The sequence below is a fragment of the Giraffa tippelskirchi genome, chromosome 10 (assembly GCF_054371585.1).
Source record: "Giraffa tippelskirchi isolate mGirTip1 chromosome 10, T2T-mGirTip1v1.2.pri, whole genome shotgun sequence".
Taxonomy (NCBI): domain Eukaryota; kingdom Metazoa; phylum Chordata; class Mammalia; order Artiodactyla; family Giraffidae; genus Giraffa; species Giraffa tippelskirchi.
In genome coordinates this window covers 116,512,554-116,530,591 of record NC_137284.1, presented here as the reverse complement: position 1 = coordinate 116,530,591, position 18,038 = coordinate 116,512,554, and the positions used below count along the sequence as shown (strand labels likewise).

At 39.6% G+C, this 18,038-nt stretch overlaps 1 protein-coding gene and 1 long non-coding RNA gene across 3 annotated transcripts in view; one reads left to right on the top strand and one right to left on the bottom strand.

Moving 5' to 3' along the window:
• Window positions 1-15,204, bottom strand: part of LOC145523507 (uncharacterized) — a 73,208-nt gene extending 58,004 nt beyond the window's left edge. The window contains exons 1-2 of the long non-coding RNA XR_014066635.1: window positions 15,102-15,204; window positions 8,091-8,299 (exon numbers count right to left, since the gene is read on the bottom strand). This is a non-coding gene — a long non-coding RNA (uncharacterized LOC145523507). The remainder of the gene's footprint in view (window positions 1-8,090; window positions 8,300-15,101) is intronic.
• Window positions 1-18,038, top strand: part of PALS2 (protein associated with LIN7 2, MAGUK p55 family member) — a 405,603-nt gene that overhangs the window by 226,078 nt on the left and 161,487 nt on the right. For both annotated transcript variants that reach the window (XM_081533867.1, XM_081533868.1), the window contains 2 exons: window positions 8,420-8,495; window positions 9,722-9,808. In XM_081533867.1, the coding sequence (XP_081389993.1) occupies window positions 9,725-9,808 (84 nt within the window). In that variant the 5' untranslated portion in view covers window positions 8,420-8,495; window positions 9,722-9,724. The remainder of the gene's footprint in view (window positions 1-8,419; window positions 8,496-9,721; window positions 9,809-18,038) is intronic.

The window sequence follows — 18,038 nt, the reverse complement described above, 5'->3', positions numbered from 1 at the left end:
AAAATTTATTCATGGGTAAAATTTAAAAATAAGTGTAAGTAGCTATGATCAGAATTCCACACCCATTTGTAAGAACAGCTATAACAGCATATCATTAACTGTCAAAAGAAATCATATTAGAATGGAAAAGAATGGAGCAACATCATTATAAACATAAGCTTAAATCAACTCCAATTATAGTATTTTTTAAAGAAAGAAAAATTAATCCACAGCTCACATATTTTATAATTATTAGCCAATTATTTGCTATATATTTCATAACTTGTTGTAGCATACTGGTGCATCCTGACTTTATAGTTAAGAATAGCTGAGCTGGATGAATTTTGCCTCAGTCCAGTTCAGCTATTCATTCATTTATTTATTCATTCAACAAATATTTACTGACTGCCTCCCATGTGTCAGGATCTGTTTATCCCCTGGAGACATGCTCATCAGAAACTGAGTTCTCTATACCTTGTGTCCTGTCAGAATATTCTATGTTTTGAATGAAACCATTTTTATTAAATACTTTTTCACTTCTAGCTTCCAATTCTCTTTCCTAGCAGCCTCCCACCCAAATGAGTGACTTCCTCCAAGAGAGCACCAATGGAAGCTAAAAACCTTTCATCTTAGTCCAGAGCAACCTCTACAGATTTTGTTTCCCTCTTGAGCAAATCAGAGCTTAACAATTTCAAAATCTCAGTGATAAAGCATCCTGAGGCCGGTGCTCATTGTCACCTGTCTCTGTCATCAGCACGCCGAAAAGACAAACTATCTTGTCTGTCATTGCTGGGAAGCAGATGGAACAGAAATGAGCAGAGCTGATCACTGTTAGTGGAAGGAATCAACGTTCCTAATGAGAGACAGGCTACTTATGAAATGATTCAAGGGTTTTTCACTAAAAAAAGAAAAAAGACCAGAGGCTGTTGACTTCCGCCTCTACAGTTCTTTTTGGCTACTGGAAAAGTCAAAGTCTATGCTGGGAGGAAAAGCCAAGGTGGTGAACCCTGAGAAAAAAATTACACAGTAGTTCTATCGTGACTATATTCCAAGTGCCATAATTAGAAACCTCTGAAAACCTCTCTCTCCAGCTATGAATTTCAAAAATATGATGGATTTATTCTGCTCAAAAATAACATTCCTAAAGATAAAACACCCTTAGGAAATCCTAGAACAGGAAATTATCCAACCTCTACAAGGCAATTAGCAGTCCATCAAAATTTATTTATTTGCTTTTCATAAAAAAAAAAAAAAAAACCTCATTGTTTACATGACTGCATTGAATTTTTATGAAGCCCATAATAGAAACTTTCTGACTCATCGACAGAGTTTGAATTGATTCAAAAAATGCTGTGATAAAAATCTCAGCTTGGTATTTTTGGCTTCCTTATGCAGGAGAGGATTTCAACAATTCTTTAAAACAAATCCTAAAAACACAGTCCATCACTCGAGAGTTTAAGTTTTGTTTTTTGCCATCCTGTATGTAGGTTTTGATGAAAGTGAAAGAGGAGAGTGAAAAAGTTGGCTTAAAGCTCAACATTCAGAAAACTAAGATCATGGCATCTGGTCCCATCACTTCATGGGAAATAGATGGGGAAACAGTGGAAACAGTGTCAGACTTTATTTTGGGGGCTCCAAAAATCACTGCTGATGGTGATTGCAGCCATGAAATTAAAAGACGCTTACTCCTTGGAAGGAAGGTTATGACCAACCTAGATAGCATAGTTAAAAGCAGAGACATTGCTCTGCCAACAAAGGTCCGTCTAGTCAAGGCTATGGTTTTTCCAGTGGTCATGTATGGATGTGAGAGGTGGACGGTGAAGAAAGCTGAGCACTGAAGAATTGATGCTTTTGAACTGTGGTGTTGGAGAAGACTCTTGAGAGTCCCTTGGACTGCAAGGAGATCCAACCAGTGTATCCTAAAGGAGATCAGTCCTGAGTGTTCATTGGCAGGACTAATGTTGAAGCTGAAACTCCAATGCTTTGGCCACCTCATGCGAAGAGTTGATTCATTGGAAAAGACCCGAATGCTGGGAAGGATTGGGGGCAGGAGGAGAAGGGGATGACAGAAGATGAGATGGTTGGATGGCATCACCGACTCGATGGACATGGGTTTGGGTAAACTCCGGGAGTTGGTGATGGACAGGGAGGCCTGGCGTGCTGCAATTCATGGGGTCGCAAAGGGTCGAACACAACTGAGTGACTGAACTGACTGAACTGATGTAGGTTTTTGCCATCCTGTATGTAGTTAATCACATTGTGGCATTCTTCGTTCTACCTTGAAATAGCCAGCAACAATGAATCACAACTGCAAAATAATTCATTTAACGAAAACAGTGGAGCAAATGAATCAAGGGACTATTGGGAGATGGATTTTTAACTTGTTACTGAAGCACAAAACCTGACTTGTGTCTAAGCCAGGAGCCTTTTTTTTTTTTTTCTTTCAGAGCAGATGTGCAATGTGTTCTCTTATTGGTGATGAGCCACAAGAGGTTGGAAGAACTAGTTTGGTCTAATTCAGTCACCTGCAGTCACCTGAAGTCTTGTTTGCAGTTCATTAAGGCAGTTGAATTCAATTCCACAAACATTTACAGTGCTACCTCATGTAAGGAGGTATGTGTGCTAAGGGCTGGGGGAGGCTCAGTGATGCTGAGATACCAGCACACCCTCTCAGAACTCAGAAGACTGGCATCCCCAGAAGCATCATTACACAACCTTTTTCTAATTGGCTTCAGTGATCCTAAGAAATTTACCAAGTGTTGAACTACCTTGAAAATCAAAGCAAGTTTCCTGGGATGTCTGGAACCTCAGATCTAAATTCTAGATCAGAACTGGGAAAGGAGAAGTCAAGTATTCAATGCATCATTCATTTTGGAAACCCTTTTCTCACACATCAGTTTTTATAGCTATGTGATTTTTATGCCAGTTTATTTTCCCTCTGACAATTGACTAAGCTGTGTTAAATTTATTTAGATTTGTTTAGACTGAGTTAATTTCATTTTTTAACCTAAGCATTCCAATTTTTAATTAGAACTTTGAAATTTCCATATTTAATTCTGTCTCTCTCCCATCATTTTTTCAAAGCCCAATAACTGTAGCTAACATTCATTGTACTTGCTCTGATCCCAGAGCTGTAAGAAGCACTTTAATACACTACCTCACCTAATCATATCCACCCCTGTAATCATAGATATGATTACTATCCCACTTTGACAGATGGTAAAATAGAGATTTAGTCAGTTAAGTGACTTGCTCAAGATGGTACCACCACTGAGCAGCCACAGTGGATTTGAACATTGGTTTCTTTCTTTCCTCTTGAACTCACTCCTTCCACATTATCCACTGATTTCATTATTCAGCCTTTCAGGTTTCAGATTTGTTTGCTTCCCTTACACCTTTTTCACCACATGAACCAACCAGTAGAGTCCAAACTTGGATTTTGTGAGTCACAAGCTTCTGCCCAACTCTGAAGTCTCCAGACCATAATCCATTATTGTCAACATTAGTGGTTCTCCACCGGGCGTGATGGTGTTGCCCCAGGGAGGTTTGGCAGTATGTGGAGACTAAGAGAAGTGGGGAGGTACTACTGTCATCTTGTTGGTAGAGACCCAGGCTGCTGTTGAATTTCCTAACAATGCACAAGACAGGACTCCTCAGCAAAGAATTCTCCAGTCCAAAATGTCAATAATGCTAAGGCTGAGAAATCCTGATCTACATGATACACTCAGCATTTACAATAGGCTCTCTTCTTTGTGAATTATATGTTTTTGACATCCCATTTCGTGAACTAGATTACCCAAAGGAGCTAATCCAGTGCTTCCATATCCCCAGTGGCCTAGAACAATGCCTTGTCCAGAATAGGCACTTAATAAATATATCAGTTCTGATTAGTAGCTCATGTCTTAATTCACTCACTCAGTTTCATCACTGTCAATAGATATCTGGGAACGAATGTGAGAAATACAGACATACCCTTCATTGAAGAAGCTTATAGTCTAGAGGGGAACTCAAATCATAGAACAAGTGCTGTTTGCTGGGATAGAACACGTTTGGGGGGAGGGTGGGTAAAACATAGAAGGAGCAAACCAGACAGGATAGGGAGGTGAAGGAGGTTTCCTGGAGGAAGTGACAGTTAAGCACACACCTGAAGGATGGTGGTGGTGGTTTAGTCGCTAAGTCATGTCCAACTCTTGCAATCCCATGGACTGTAGCCTGCCAGGCTCCTCTGTCCATGGGATTCTCCAGGTGAGAATACTGGAGTGGGTTGCCATTTCCTTCTCCAGAGGATCTTCTCGACCCAGGAATCAAACCCAGGCATCCTGCATTGCAGGCAGATTCTTTACTGACTGAGCTATGAGGGAAGTCCTACCCAGTTACCAAAGGATGAGTAGGCGTTAAACCATTGTAGAAGAGAACGTGCTCTTGGCAGAGGAAAGAGCATGTACAAAGGCTGAGAGATGAGAAAGCAACACAACAATGAGGTGGGTGCTCAGGCTGCCAGGAGCAAGTAAAAGAAAATGAAGGGCCTCAAAGTCATACACAAATGTTTGAATTTTATGTCAAGGGTAATAGGAAGTAACTGAAAGCCTTTCAGAGAAGAATGACAGGATCTATTTTGTTTTCAAAGAATCACTCTGGCTCCACATCATATGTCATCAGGGTGGTGCAAATTAAAATAGCAATGAGATACCACCATGCATCTATTATATGGTGAAGATCTAAAGTACAAGTGACACCAAATGCTGGCAGGGATATGGAGCAATGGGAACTTTCATTCCTTGCTGGTTGGAATGCAAAATGGTACAACCACTTTAAAAGACATTTTGGCAGTTTCTTACAAAACTAAACGTACTCTTACCATATGATCCAGCAATGGCTTTTCTTGGTATTTGTGCAAAGGAGCTATAAATTTATGTTCACACGTAAACATGAACATGGATATTTATAGTGCTTTGTTCATAGCTGCCATACCTAAAAGCAACCAAAGGTTCTTCCAAAGGTGAATGGATAAACAAACTGTAGTATGTCCAGACAATGGAATATTATTCAGCACTGAAAAGCAGCGAGCTATCAAGCCATGGAAAAATGTGAAGGAGGTTTCTCTTTTCTCCACACCCTCTTCAGCATTTATTATTTGTAGATTTTTTTGATAATGGCCATTCTGACCTTTGTGAGGTGATACCTCATTGTAGTTTTGATTTGCGTTTCTCTAATAATGAGTGATGTTGAGTATCTTTTCATGTGTTTATTAGCCATTTGTATGTCTTCTTTGGAGAAATGTCTGTTTAGGTCTTCTGCTGACTTTTTAATTGAGTTGTTTGTTTTTGTGGTATTGAGCTGCATGAGCTGCTTGTATATTTTGGAGATTAATCCACTGTCAGTTGTTTCATTTGCTATTATTTTCTCCTATTCTGAGGGTTGTCTTTTCACTTTGTTTATAGTTTCCTTTACTGTGCAAAAGCTTTTAAGTTTAATTAGGTCCTACTTGTTTATTTTTGTTTTTATTTCCATTATTCTAGGAGGTGGGCCATAGATGATCCTGCTGTGATTTATGTCAAAAGTGTACTGCCTATGTTTTCCTATAGGAACTTTGTAGTTTCTGGCCTTATATTTCAGTTTTTAATCTATTTTGAGTCTATTTTTGTGTGTGGTGTTTGGAGGTGTTGTAGTTTCATTCTTTTACATGTAGCTGTCCAGTTTTCCCAGCATCACTAATTGAAGAGACTGTCTTTTCTTCACTGTATATTCTTGCCTCCTTTATCAAAGACAAGGTTCCCATAGGTGTGTGAATTTATCTCTTTTTGCCAGTACTGTACTGTCTTGATGACTAAATTGATACAGCCACTATGGAGAACAGTATGGGGACTCCTTAAAATACTAGGAATAAAACTATAATTTTATTATAAAATAAAACTACAAAAACTACAATATGACCCAACAATCCCATTACTGGGTGTGTACCCTGAGGAATCCATAACTGAAAAAGACACACGTGCCACAGTGTTTACTGCAGCACTATTTACAGTAGCCAGGACATGGAAGCAACCTAGGTGTCCATAGACAGATGAATGGATAAAGAAGTGGTACATACGTATAAAGGATATTACTCCTGCCATAAGAAGGAACACATTTGAGTCAGTTCTAATGAGGTGGATGAAACTAGAGCCTATTATACAGAGTGAAGTAAGTCAGAAAGAGCAGCATAAAATGTACTGATGAGCTGACATGAAAAGTGATTCGAGTTGGCATTATGATGGATGTATCCATCTCCTTTGTGTTTGGTCATTATAGTGGATACTTGGGGCTGTTTATCCAGCATCCATCTCCCTTCCCCTATTCAATCAGTAAATCTTTTTTCCATTTAGTTACCTATCCTTTCTTTATGTAGTCCAAGTGCTTCGTTAACTCACCACACCTCCAACAGAAATGAGCCTTGACTGTCTTAAGTCAATCATCACATTTAACTGTGATTAGTTCAGATATTGGTACATGACCTAAACCAGTCTAATCTAAGTGAAATTCAAGAGTCTTTCTTATAAAACTGGGACAGAGATAATCTCCTTCTTGATGATAAAAAGAGGAAGCATATAGCCCCTGGACACAAGCATGGGGAGCTAATTCGTTATTAGCGAACGTGATGGTTAAGTTTATGTGTCAGCCTAGATATTGCTGTGAAGGTGTTTTTTAGATGTGACTGGCATTTAAATATGTAGAGTTTGAGTGAAGCAGATTATCCTCCAAATAATTATCCTCTATTCCAGTATTCTTGCCTGGGAAATCACATGGACAGAGGAGCCTGGCGGACTATAGCCATGAGATCGCAGAGTTGGACACAACTGAACACATTCTACAGGTTGACCCTTCTAGTTCTCATTAGTCCTCTTCTCTGACTTTTGCTGCAAATCTCTCTCTACTTGTTCTTATGTTTATCCCTCAATATTTGACTCATTTTAAATCTTCCTCCCTACCCCAGTACTAACTTCTCCACATACAAACAGAACTCTCAATGAAGTTGAAAATGACCTCTTCTTCCCAGACCGTCTTTCTGGTACTTCATCTTCCTAAACTGTCTGCAGCATTTGACACTACCATCCACCCACTCCTGCAAATTTGGCCTCAAAGTGATTTTTGTGACACTGCTTTTCTTCCATCTCTCTTACTACTCCTTGGCCTCCTCTCTTGTCCGGCCCATTTCCTCCTCCTTACCCTCTCCTCTATAACCATCTAATCCACTCCCTTGTCACTCCCTCCTTGGGGACGTGCAGCTATTGTTAGTTTCCAATCTCACATCTTTGTTGCTTCTTAAAACTGCATCTCTGACCTTTCATTTCAACTCCCTCCAGTATAGGCCTGCCTGTCTGCCCCCAACTCCTGTCCATCTCAGTGTATCCAAGTGTAATTTATTGCTTCATTTTCCAGAACTGCTTCTTCTTCCAGCTGCTGCATTTTTTTGACAATGTGTGGATGCCCAGGCCAAAAACTCAGAGTAATCTTTAATTTTTTCTTTTTTTCTCTCCTCCATATGTATTCAGCCACCACAATCATCAGTTCAGTTCAGTTTAGTCGCTCAGTCGTGTCCGACTCTTTGCGACCCCATGAATCGCAGCACGCCAGGCCTCCCTGTCCATCACCAACTCCCAGAGTCTACCCAAACCCATGTCTATCGAGTCGGTGATACCATCCAGCCATCTCATCCTCTGTCATCCCCTTCTCCTCCTGCCCTCAATCTTTCCCAGCATCAGAGTCTTTTCAAATGAGTCAGCTCTTCGCATCAGGTGGCCAAAGTATTGGAGTTTCAGCTTCAGCATCAGTCCTTCCAATGAACACCCAGGACTGATCTCCTTTAGGATGCACTGGTTGGATCTCCTTGCAGTCCAAGGGACTCTCAAGAGTCTTCTCCAACACCAAAGTTCAAAAGCATCAATTCTTCGGCGCTCAGTTTTCTTTATAGTCCAACTCTCACATCCATACATGACTACTGGAGAAACCACAGTCTTACTTTTTCCTTAAAAACTTATCAAAAATGTACCTTTTTCTCTCTAATTATTGTATTGCTAAGGGAGCTGTTTCTCCCCACCTACCTCTCCACCTCCAGTCTCCCCACTCTTTACCATTTCATAACCTGACAATGTCCTCCAGTGCTACTTCATGTCCTCTTCAAGAGCACACTGTAATTCCATCTTGTCCCCTGTAGCAGGCCCAAGACTTGCAGGTGTTGCCAGGGTCTTCTCTGATGAGGTTGCCCCACTCTCTTCTCCAGTTGGATATGTCTTTCTGGGTCTCACATCCCAAGATATAAGCTGTCCCTGCAATATAAAGGCTACTTATTCTGTAAATGAGCTGTGCAGAACGAACCAAACCACTTTATTGCAAATATTAAAGGTTTATTTATTTTCCCACTTAGTAACTTGCATTTATTGGTTTCCTTCTGTGTACTTAGATGCCACAGGAAACAGGAAGAACTAGTAAACTGAGTCCTGTCTTTAACAATTCACCATCTAGAGGGGGAGCCAAAGGTAAGTGTTTATCAATAATAATCACTCCATCAAAAATAGTGATTTTTACAAATTAATCACACAGAACAAAAATTATCACAAAAGTTATATATACATATATTGCATACATTTTTTAAAAAACTTCTAACATTGCAGAAGTACGTTAAATAGTCAAAGACTCCTGCTGTTTCAATTTCTTAATTCTCATTTAGTAAGAGTAACATCTTAATAGATATCATATAATATATATGTATACACACATATATACATATATCTGTTTTACAAAAGATAGCATCATACTATACATATTATCCTGCATTACTCATTCAACAGTAATGTTCTTGCATAGTATACCTGATTCTTTTTTTCAGTGACTGCATAGTACTCTTTTGAGTTCAACAGTCTCCTGTAGTTAATCATCTATCCCTCCTCTTTCTTTATCACAAAGAAAGCTTCAGCAAGCATTCTTTCACACAGTTTCAATGGTATGCTGTAAATAGTTTAACATTTTGCTCTCCAAATTTAAAAAAGCCCTGCTTTGTAATATCTACCAACATCCCTGGTATAAATACTCTTCACTATTAGTGATTTCAAGCTACCGAAGTAATACCAGAAGGCAGAGTTAGGAAAAGAAGTGCATAGCAGCTCACGCTAGCCAGTCAGATCTGCTCCCACCATACCAGGGTATACTTTATTATGCATATGCTTTCGAGTGTTTTACGACATGGGAAAACAAGATATTAAAAGGCAATTACCACTTTGCCAGACTGGGGAACAGAACTAGTTTATTAGCTATAATAAAGCTGAACCATGAATCAAATGCTTTTCTTTTGGATTCTGAAGAAGGCCCTTTAACTGTTATCTTAAATAGATTCTATTTAAAAGCCAAGGAAATTTCAAAGCATTCCTTTTTGCCACCTGAGAAAATCACTTTAAGGAAAGTAGAGTGAAAGGATGACTAAATATATTTTAAAGATTTAATAGAAATCCAATTAAATCCACCAATTAGTATATTCAGACACAAACACATATGATGAGAAAATGCTGACCTCTCCTCTTTGGGACACTCCTGTTAATAGGACTGAATTGCACACAGGTGCACAAAAGAACTGCCTCAAAATTGAGGCTGCATCTGAATCACCTGGAGGGCTTGTTAAACCACTTTTTCACTGGGCCCCGTCACTTAGTTTCTTATCCTTTAGGCCTAGAGCTGGACCAAGAATTTGCATTTCTTTCCACATTGCCAGGTGATGCTGAAGCTGCAGCTCTGGAGACCTCACTGGGAGAACCACCGCCCTACAGGAAGGAAAGCCCAGAGAATTCTTCCTGCTCTGGTACTGTGGAAATTTCTACCAAATTCCTGTAGCTAGAGACTTTCTCCTGTTAAACTACGGATAAATTTAGAAACAGAGAAAGTTAAGTTTGATAGGGCCTCCCTGGTGGTTCAGACAGTAAAGAATCTGCCTGCAATGCGGGAGACCTGGGTTCCATCCCTGGATTGGGAAGATCCCCTGGAGGAGGGTATGGCAACCCACTCCAATATTCTTGCTTGGAGAATCTCATGGACAGAGGAGCCTGTTAAGCTACAGTCCATAGGGGCACAAAGAGTCAGACGTGACTGAGCGACTCAGCATACAAGTTTGATAAGTAATCACAGCATTTGAGAAAGGTTCAATAGGGGAGTGGCACAATTCTTTGGTACCGAGAGAAAAGCATACTGAGATTTGTTTTTGGAAAATGAAGGACATGGTTAATGATTGCTGTTAGTGTTAACAGAAAGGGTAAACTTTCAAAGTAGTATCATTAGTTAAGTTCAGACTTCTCATTCGCAGAGGTGGTCACACAAACACCTGGGTGTGAATCCTGTCCCTGCCACTTAACTGACTATGCTATTGTTGTTCAGTCACTAAGCTGTGTCCAGCTGTTTGCAACCCCATGGACCGCAGCATGCCAGGCCCCTCTGTACTTCACTATCTCTCACAATTTGCTCAAATTCATGTCTATTGAGTCAGTGATGCTATCTAACCATCTCTTCCTCTGTCACCCGTCTTCCTTTTGCCTTCAATCTTTCCCAGCATCGGGGTCTTTTCCAAACGGTTGGCTCTTTGCATCAGGTGACCAAAGTAATTGGAGCTTCAGCTTCAGCAATCGTCCTCCCCATGAATATTCGTGAATATTCAGGGTGAATTTCCTTTAGCATTAACTGGTATGATCTCCTTGCTGTCCAAGCGACTATGTATCCTTGAACAGTTATCTCTGTGCCTCAGTTTCCTCATCTATAAAATGGGAATCATCAGAGTAATAGTTACCTTGCAGGGTTCTTGAGAGGATGTGATAATGACCGGATCCAACGTGTGGGAAGCACTCAATGAGTACTGGCTATATTATAAATTATAACTCCAGTTGTTTCCTAAGAAGAAAGTCTTCTTTGAGCAAGTGACTTTGGGAAACAATGAGTTAAAGTAAATAAGTTGCTTTGTTGCAGGGTTTCTAGGTGCCTTTTATAGGCCAGTGTACACTGTGAACCTCAGAGAAGAATATAAATAGTGTTTCCAAGGGTTATTTAGCCACAGGACATTTTTTTTGCAAGTAACGTTTTGAGCATAACAATTTTTATAATAACTTTTTACACTTATGGTAATAAGCCAGTATTTCTTGACTTATATATACAACTGAAAGAAATTGGCATATGGCCCCAGAATACATAAGTCATAGGGGCAGGATTGGGCTGAAGGAAAAAAAAAGAACCTTGTTACATGTAAGAATCTTCTACAGCCCTTCTGAAGTGATAACATTTTCACCAGCTATTCCTTTATTCTTGCCTGTTCAATATTTCCAATATGATTCTAAGTAATATTGAGTTACTTAAGAGGCCTGTTTATCAAGTGCCTCTAAGTAGCAGGCACTGCAGTTACTGGAGATTGAATACTGAATGAAATACAAGCAGCTCCTGACCTCATGGGGTTTATCTTCTAAAAGACAAGTGAGAGCGAAAGTCACTTAGTCGTGTCTGACTCTTTGCGGCCCCATGGACTATACAGTCTATGGAATTGTCCAGGCCAGAATACTGGAGTGGGTAGCCATTCCCTTTACCAGGGGATCTTCCCAACCCAGGGATAGAACCCAGGTCTCCCACATTGCAGACGAATTCTTTACCAGCTGAGCCCTCTAAAAGATAGATAATACATATATAAACAAGTAAAAATATAGCATGTCAGATGGCACTGTGGCAAAAATGAGGTGAAGCAAAAGGGAGAAGAAAATACACAGCATAGTGGGCCATTTAAGCAGAGACCTGGAGGAAATAAGGGAACAAGCTATGGGGACATGTGAGAGGGGAAAAATCCAGGAGGAGGGAAGTGAGTGCAAAGAAATATCCTGAGAGAGGAGCACAGCTGTGAAGCCCAGTGAGTGAGTGAGAGAATGAGAAGCCTGAAGTGAGGCAGGAAGGGTACAGGAAGTCATAAAAGGGAAAACTGTACTTTTTGCTGCATGATAAATCACGCCAAAACTTGGCTTAAAATGACAATGACTTGTATCCCATCTCATAGTTTCTGTGTGTGAGGAATTTGGGTGGGGCTCAGCTGAGCACTTCTAGCTTGGAGTTCCTCATGAGCTGAGGCTGCAGTCATCTGAAGGCTTCACAGGGGCTGGAGGATCCCCTTCTAAGGTGGCTTAGCACGCATTTAGCAAGTTGGTGCTGACTGTTCCCTGGGGTGCTGGGTTCCTTTCTAGTCTCTCTGTAGACTGCTTGCGAGGTCTTCTGCACAGTGGCCAGCTTCCCTCAGAGAAAGCAATCGAGGAAATTGAGGCAAAAGCTACAGTGCCTCTTAGGCCTTAAATTTGCACATCACACACTGATTCTGCAGTGAGGAGGGGCATTCTAAGGGTCTGAAAATCAGGATATGAGGATCAATGACAGTCATCTGGGAAGCTGGCTACCACACCCTCCTTGTAAGGTCTTCAGCTTTTGCTTTGAGTCAGATGGAGAATGAGTGGAAATTTGGGGCAGAAGAATAATATGGTCTAACTTGTGTTTTAAAAGGATTGCTCTGAATGCTGTGTTGAGAATGGACTATGAGGGGATAGGTAGCAAAGATGGAAGTAGGCAGGAGTTAGGAGTTTATCTCAATAACCCAAGTCAGCAATTATGGTGATTTAGACACAGATGATCATGATAAAGGTAGTGAGAAGTGGTCAGATTCTTCTCGATATATTGGATTGACAAAATAATAATAATAATGATAATGATTTGTTTGAGTTTTCCTAGAACATCTTATGGAAAAACCCAAATGAACTTTTTGGCCAACCCAATATTTTGAGGTTGGATCCAACAGAACCTCTGAAAGATTAAATGTGAGTCATGCAAAAAGAACCAAAGGTGACCCCAAGACTTTTGACCTGATTGTGCATATTTTGTCCTCTGCTACATCCTGGGGTCTTCCGGGGTGGCACTAGTGGTAAAGAATGCTCTGCCAATGCAGGAAATTTAAGAGACATAGGTTCCATTCCTGATTTAAGAAGATCCTATGGAGAAGGAAATGGCAACCCACTCCAGTATTCTTGCCTGAAGAATCCCATGGACAGAGGAGCCTAATGGGCTGTGGTCCATAGGGTGGCAAAGAATCAGACACGATTGAAGTGACTTTGCATGCATGCTGTATCTTATCTCTTGCCATGGAAACTCATAGAATTAGGAGAGGGAGCTGCCAGGACATTGACAGAACATTATCCAAAATCTGTCTCAATGGCACTAATTTAATATCCCAGCATTTTGCATAAAAGGATCCAGGTGTCATTTGAAATGAAATATAACAATCAAAATTGCTATAAACCATTAAGAAACTTTAAGATCTTATGGGTGTTCCAAAACCTATAGCTAAGCTAATTATAATCTCTGCCACAACTCCCCTACCTAGTTGCTTTTAGATGACAAAATATTACTCTCTATTTTTTGTTTTAATTCCACATTAACAGATTCCTAGAATCTGTCAGCAGTAGAACATGTCAACTACTACACAATTTTAAATCATCTTTCTTTGCTTTACAATAAAAGCAATGTTTATTTTAAACTTTTCCAGGCACTGAAAAATTACCCATTTGATCTGATGTCAGAATCTTTATGCTGAGTATTCCAAATCACTGTGGAGTTCAGCACTCTGCAAAGCAACGTTAGAGTTACAGATCCTATTTGCAGCTTAATTGCCGGTGAATTGATCTATTCTAAACTATGTCTTCTCTTAGGCCCTGAGTTTTGGGGTCTTTGAAAATTTGCAAAGCAAGCTTACTGAAATCTTCTGAGACTCCATGTTAATAGACAGGGTCTTTGAATGTGCTGTTTTTCATTCATTATTCACTTGTTCATTCCATACTGATTTCACATCATGTTCAAATCTTGCCCCATGCTGGTGATTCAAATAGAGACAAATCCTTGACCTCAAGGAGCTTACACCATATTGAAAGATGAAATGTATACATACATACACACACACAGAGTGGTACAATCGAGTAAGAACATGGAGGTTATGAATAAGCCGAGTAAGAACATGGAGGTTATGAATAAGCCAAGACCTTAAGCACAGAGATGGGTGCAAAAGTGCTCCAAGAAAGAGAACCTGGTACAAGAGAGTGTAAGAGACATTCAGGCAACATAAAATGCAGTGCAGAAGAGAACCACACCAGCCAATTCAATAAGGTTGAAGTTTAAGGTAAATGGTGGAAAGTAAAAAGACGAGAGGTAAGCTGGTACTAGCCCAGGAAAAAGCCTAAAATTTTGAGGAGCCTATAGTTTATCCAGAAGCAGTGAGGAATCACTGAAGAGTTACACACAGGGCCCCACGAGGAAAGGTGGTGTTTTGGAAAGATTACTTTGGCCACAGTGTAGAACATGGACTTGAAGTCACTCCCTGCTCAAGCAATTCTTTATCCCATTTTTTGTCTTACAAATAAGCCAAAATCCTTAATAGGGTTCACAAGTCACAAATCCTTGCTCAGTCAGGTCCAAGGTTCCTATCTAGTTTCAACTTCATCTCTGCTTCCTTGAGTCTGTCAATTCCAGTCACAGTGGGTTTTCTTCCACTTCTTCCAAGGGACCAAGCACATATTTCCACCTGTTCTGGAACTCCAACTGGGTTGTTTCCTCTGCCTAAGAACTCATCCATCTCTGGCTAATTTACGTCTTTCATTCAGATTTTAGCTTAATCTTCACTTTCTAAGGATGTGTTGCTTTCCCTCCTGGACTACATTAAGCCCCCTTCTACACACTGGACACCCTCATTATAACCAGTACCTCTCCTCTCATTACACTTTATTGAATATGTTTATTTGGTGCCAGTCTTCCCCAACAGACTGAACTTCTCCTTTTCACACCTCTCTGATTAGTCATCGTCAAGTGTTATATCGACCCAGTGTATTACTCAGTCATTGTACACTGGATAAATGAATGACGGCAAGAGACAGTTAGGAGATATATGTGAACTAAGGAGGTAGAAACGATGGATTTGAGTCTTAAGTGCTAGAGTGACTGGATTTGGAAATTAACTGAAAACAAGGGGAAAGAGGTGGAGGAAAGGGCAGGCCTTTGTGTTTCTGGTTCCCCATTGCCTTGCACAGAGCGCTGAATGATACCTGGCCCCTGGTAAAACATCCAATAAATAGTTGTGTCGAATAAAGTTGGATGAGTGGAGTCATTTCTCAGCTTCCAGCTTGATCTAGTGTGCAGCTCCATTCCCTGAGAGACAGAAAACATGAGTCAATTGCTTGTACATCAAGGTTTCAAATAGCATTGCTCAGCTGTTGGCTTTTGGAGAGACTACTATAGAAGTATTCAAAATGACCTTCTAACAATAGAAAGGAAAACAGAACATGAGTGTGAGTGAAATATTACTGAGCTATATTATATTTATATATAAACATTTATATTTATATTATATTTATATTTATTATAAATATAATTATAATATACACATAATATATATTACTGGCTATATTATATTTATATATAAATATATTTTATATATTTATATTTATTTTATATTTATAAATATAAAATATATTTATAATTTATATTAGTATTCTAATTTAAATTGTAACCAGTTATTTTCAGTAGAATTATTTTATCAGACTGACTTTAATTTCTGGTAAAGATAAGCTATGATTTTGGATGAGCTGCTTCTAAACATTGCACTGGAAGTTGCAAAAAAAAAAATTGTTTCCTTTGTCTTAGATGGGAAGGATTACAGAGATTCCCTCAAGGCTTCTCTACTCTGACCAGTTAGGTTATCTTTTAACTTCAACAAGGTAATACACAGGGTTTCCTTTTGAGGTATGAAAAGTTCTGAAACTATCTAGATAATGCTGATGATTGCACAAGATTGTAAGTGTATTTAATGCCACTGAATCGTTTACTTTAAAATTGTTACAATGTAAATTTATGTTATGTATCTCTTACCACACACACAAATTTAACAGGAACATGTGTTTCCCAGAGTTAAGAATCTGACTACCTTATGTAACTTAGAGAAATGTAAGATTCATTCCACTTGTGAGATGCTTTTGAAAAGCATAGCAGCACAATGCTGTAGCGATTTTTTCCGGAAAGAAGATTTGGAGTCCAGTATCTGAGAAAGGAATGAAATTCTGGTTGCACGTGATCTGACTTTGAAAGTAGGAGAGAGTCTAAGTAATAACAGAAAACAATTGCTTCCCAAGGTATATAAGAAAAGGGTTGTCCTTGATTTTCTCCCTGTCTAAATTCTATTTGCTTCTCAACAGTTACGTTCTTAAAGAATTTGAACTCCCAATGCAATTCTGTGCTTAAGCAATCCAAGAAATGTGGTCCTTACAGTAGTTTTCATCTTTGTAACCAGTAAGAACACACTTATTTACTGTTTTCCTTCAGAGATTGTACATTTGGAAAGTTGCTATCTATTAAACAGTATCAAACAAACTTCCTTTGTTAAATACAATTAATTCATTTTCGGTTTTCTACTTACTAGATAATACTTGTGTATCTATCCACCTGTGTCTCTGATTAGCAGGCAGGAGTCAGTGTTACCATAGTCAGTTGACGAAACTGCAGTAAAAGCAGTGAATTGACTTTCAGGCTTATCTGCCAGCATTTTCATCCATCAATGTTTTTAGACATTTTAAAACACTGAAAATTCACTAGGTTCTTTGAAATACTGAAAACTAGCTTGGACCTCTCCATTGCTACCTTCCAGGGTCTCTAATAAAGAATCACAACTGGAATAATTAGTGTTTATCTTAGTGTATCTCAGTGGAGAGAAGGCAACCACCTTAATCAAGCTTATCAAAATCACCACAGTGTCTTTTTCAGGATACATGTTTCCCTGAGACCCTGCAGAGAAACTGGTACACTTTCTGAGCAGGGGTAGGTGGATGGCGATGGGTTTTTGCTCTCTTGAGAATTATTACTGCTCTAGTATGAAGCTCTTATCAATGACAGGATATTATACTTTTCAAGTGTATGAACACCAAGAATGGTAAGAACCAAACCCTGAGTTACATAGGCCTTCATGTGAGACTTTCACAGCAAAACAGATTTCTAATGGCAAATCATTCTCATGGCCTGGACTGAACAGCATGGGCCAAGAAACAATACAGAAAGTGCTCTAACAAATTTATGGGAAAAAATATTAAATTTCCAATAAAAGGGAGTAACAGTCATAGATAGTTCATAAGAGAAGAAAGTAAAGTTACTAACAAAAATGGTGGTGTAGGGGAGAGAATGTATCAACCTGACTAGGAACTGAAAAAAGATAAAAATATAAGGCACACTGCAGGCTTGACTTTGGCTTCCAATCAAGATGGGGTAACAGTGACCAGATTGATCCTCATGCCTGAAGCAACTGAAATATGGATGAACTTTAGCAAATAATTATTTGTAAAACAGTGGACATCAGTTAGTGAGAGGAGTGATTCCTGAGAGACGGAGGAAAACTGAGGTGAGCCACCTGATGGCCTTGTGCCTTGACAGAGCTTCTTCAGAGCATCTGCTTTGATGGAGTTTTCAGCTCATGGCCTCTGAGCTGAAAGAAGAAATGGAGAATCCAAGAAGATCAAGGCATCTAGAATTTTCAGGATAGAGTAATGAGATGGAGAAAGCTGCAGAAAGTGAACCCCAGAAATCTGCAGAAGGAGGGTTTCCATGAAGTCTTGAGCTGAGGACCAATCAGCATGAGCAAGTGAGGAAAGCACCAGAGGCCAGAGAGAGAACCCCCCAGAAGGCCTGGAACAGACACTGGCTGGGGCTCACATCAGGCCCTTCCCACCAGCAGACTGGAACATGGGATGTGATGGAATATTCAGAAGGATCCTGCCTCACTCTTAGGGAATTAATCCTTCAGTGAGCACTGGCCTTGTCCCACCTAACAAATCTTAGAAGCAAGACCCAAAAGAACCAGACTATTTCCCAGAACAAAGCCCATGACCATTAGGTGAATACAAAAACATTTAGTAGCCAGTGAGGTAAAATCCACAGTGTCTATAATTCAATAAAAAAAGTAAACAGACCTTCAAAAAAATTACATAATGGGGAGATAA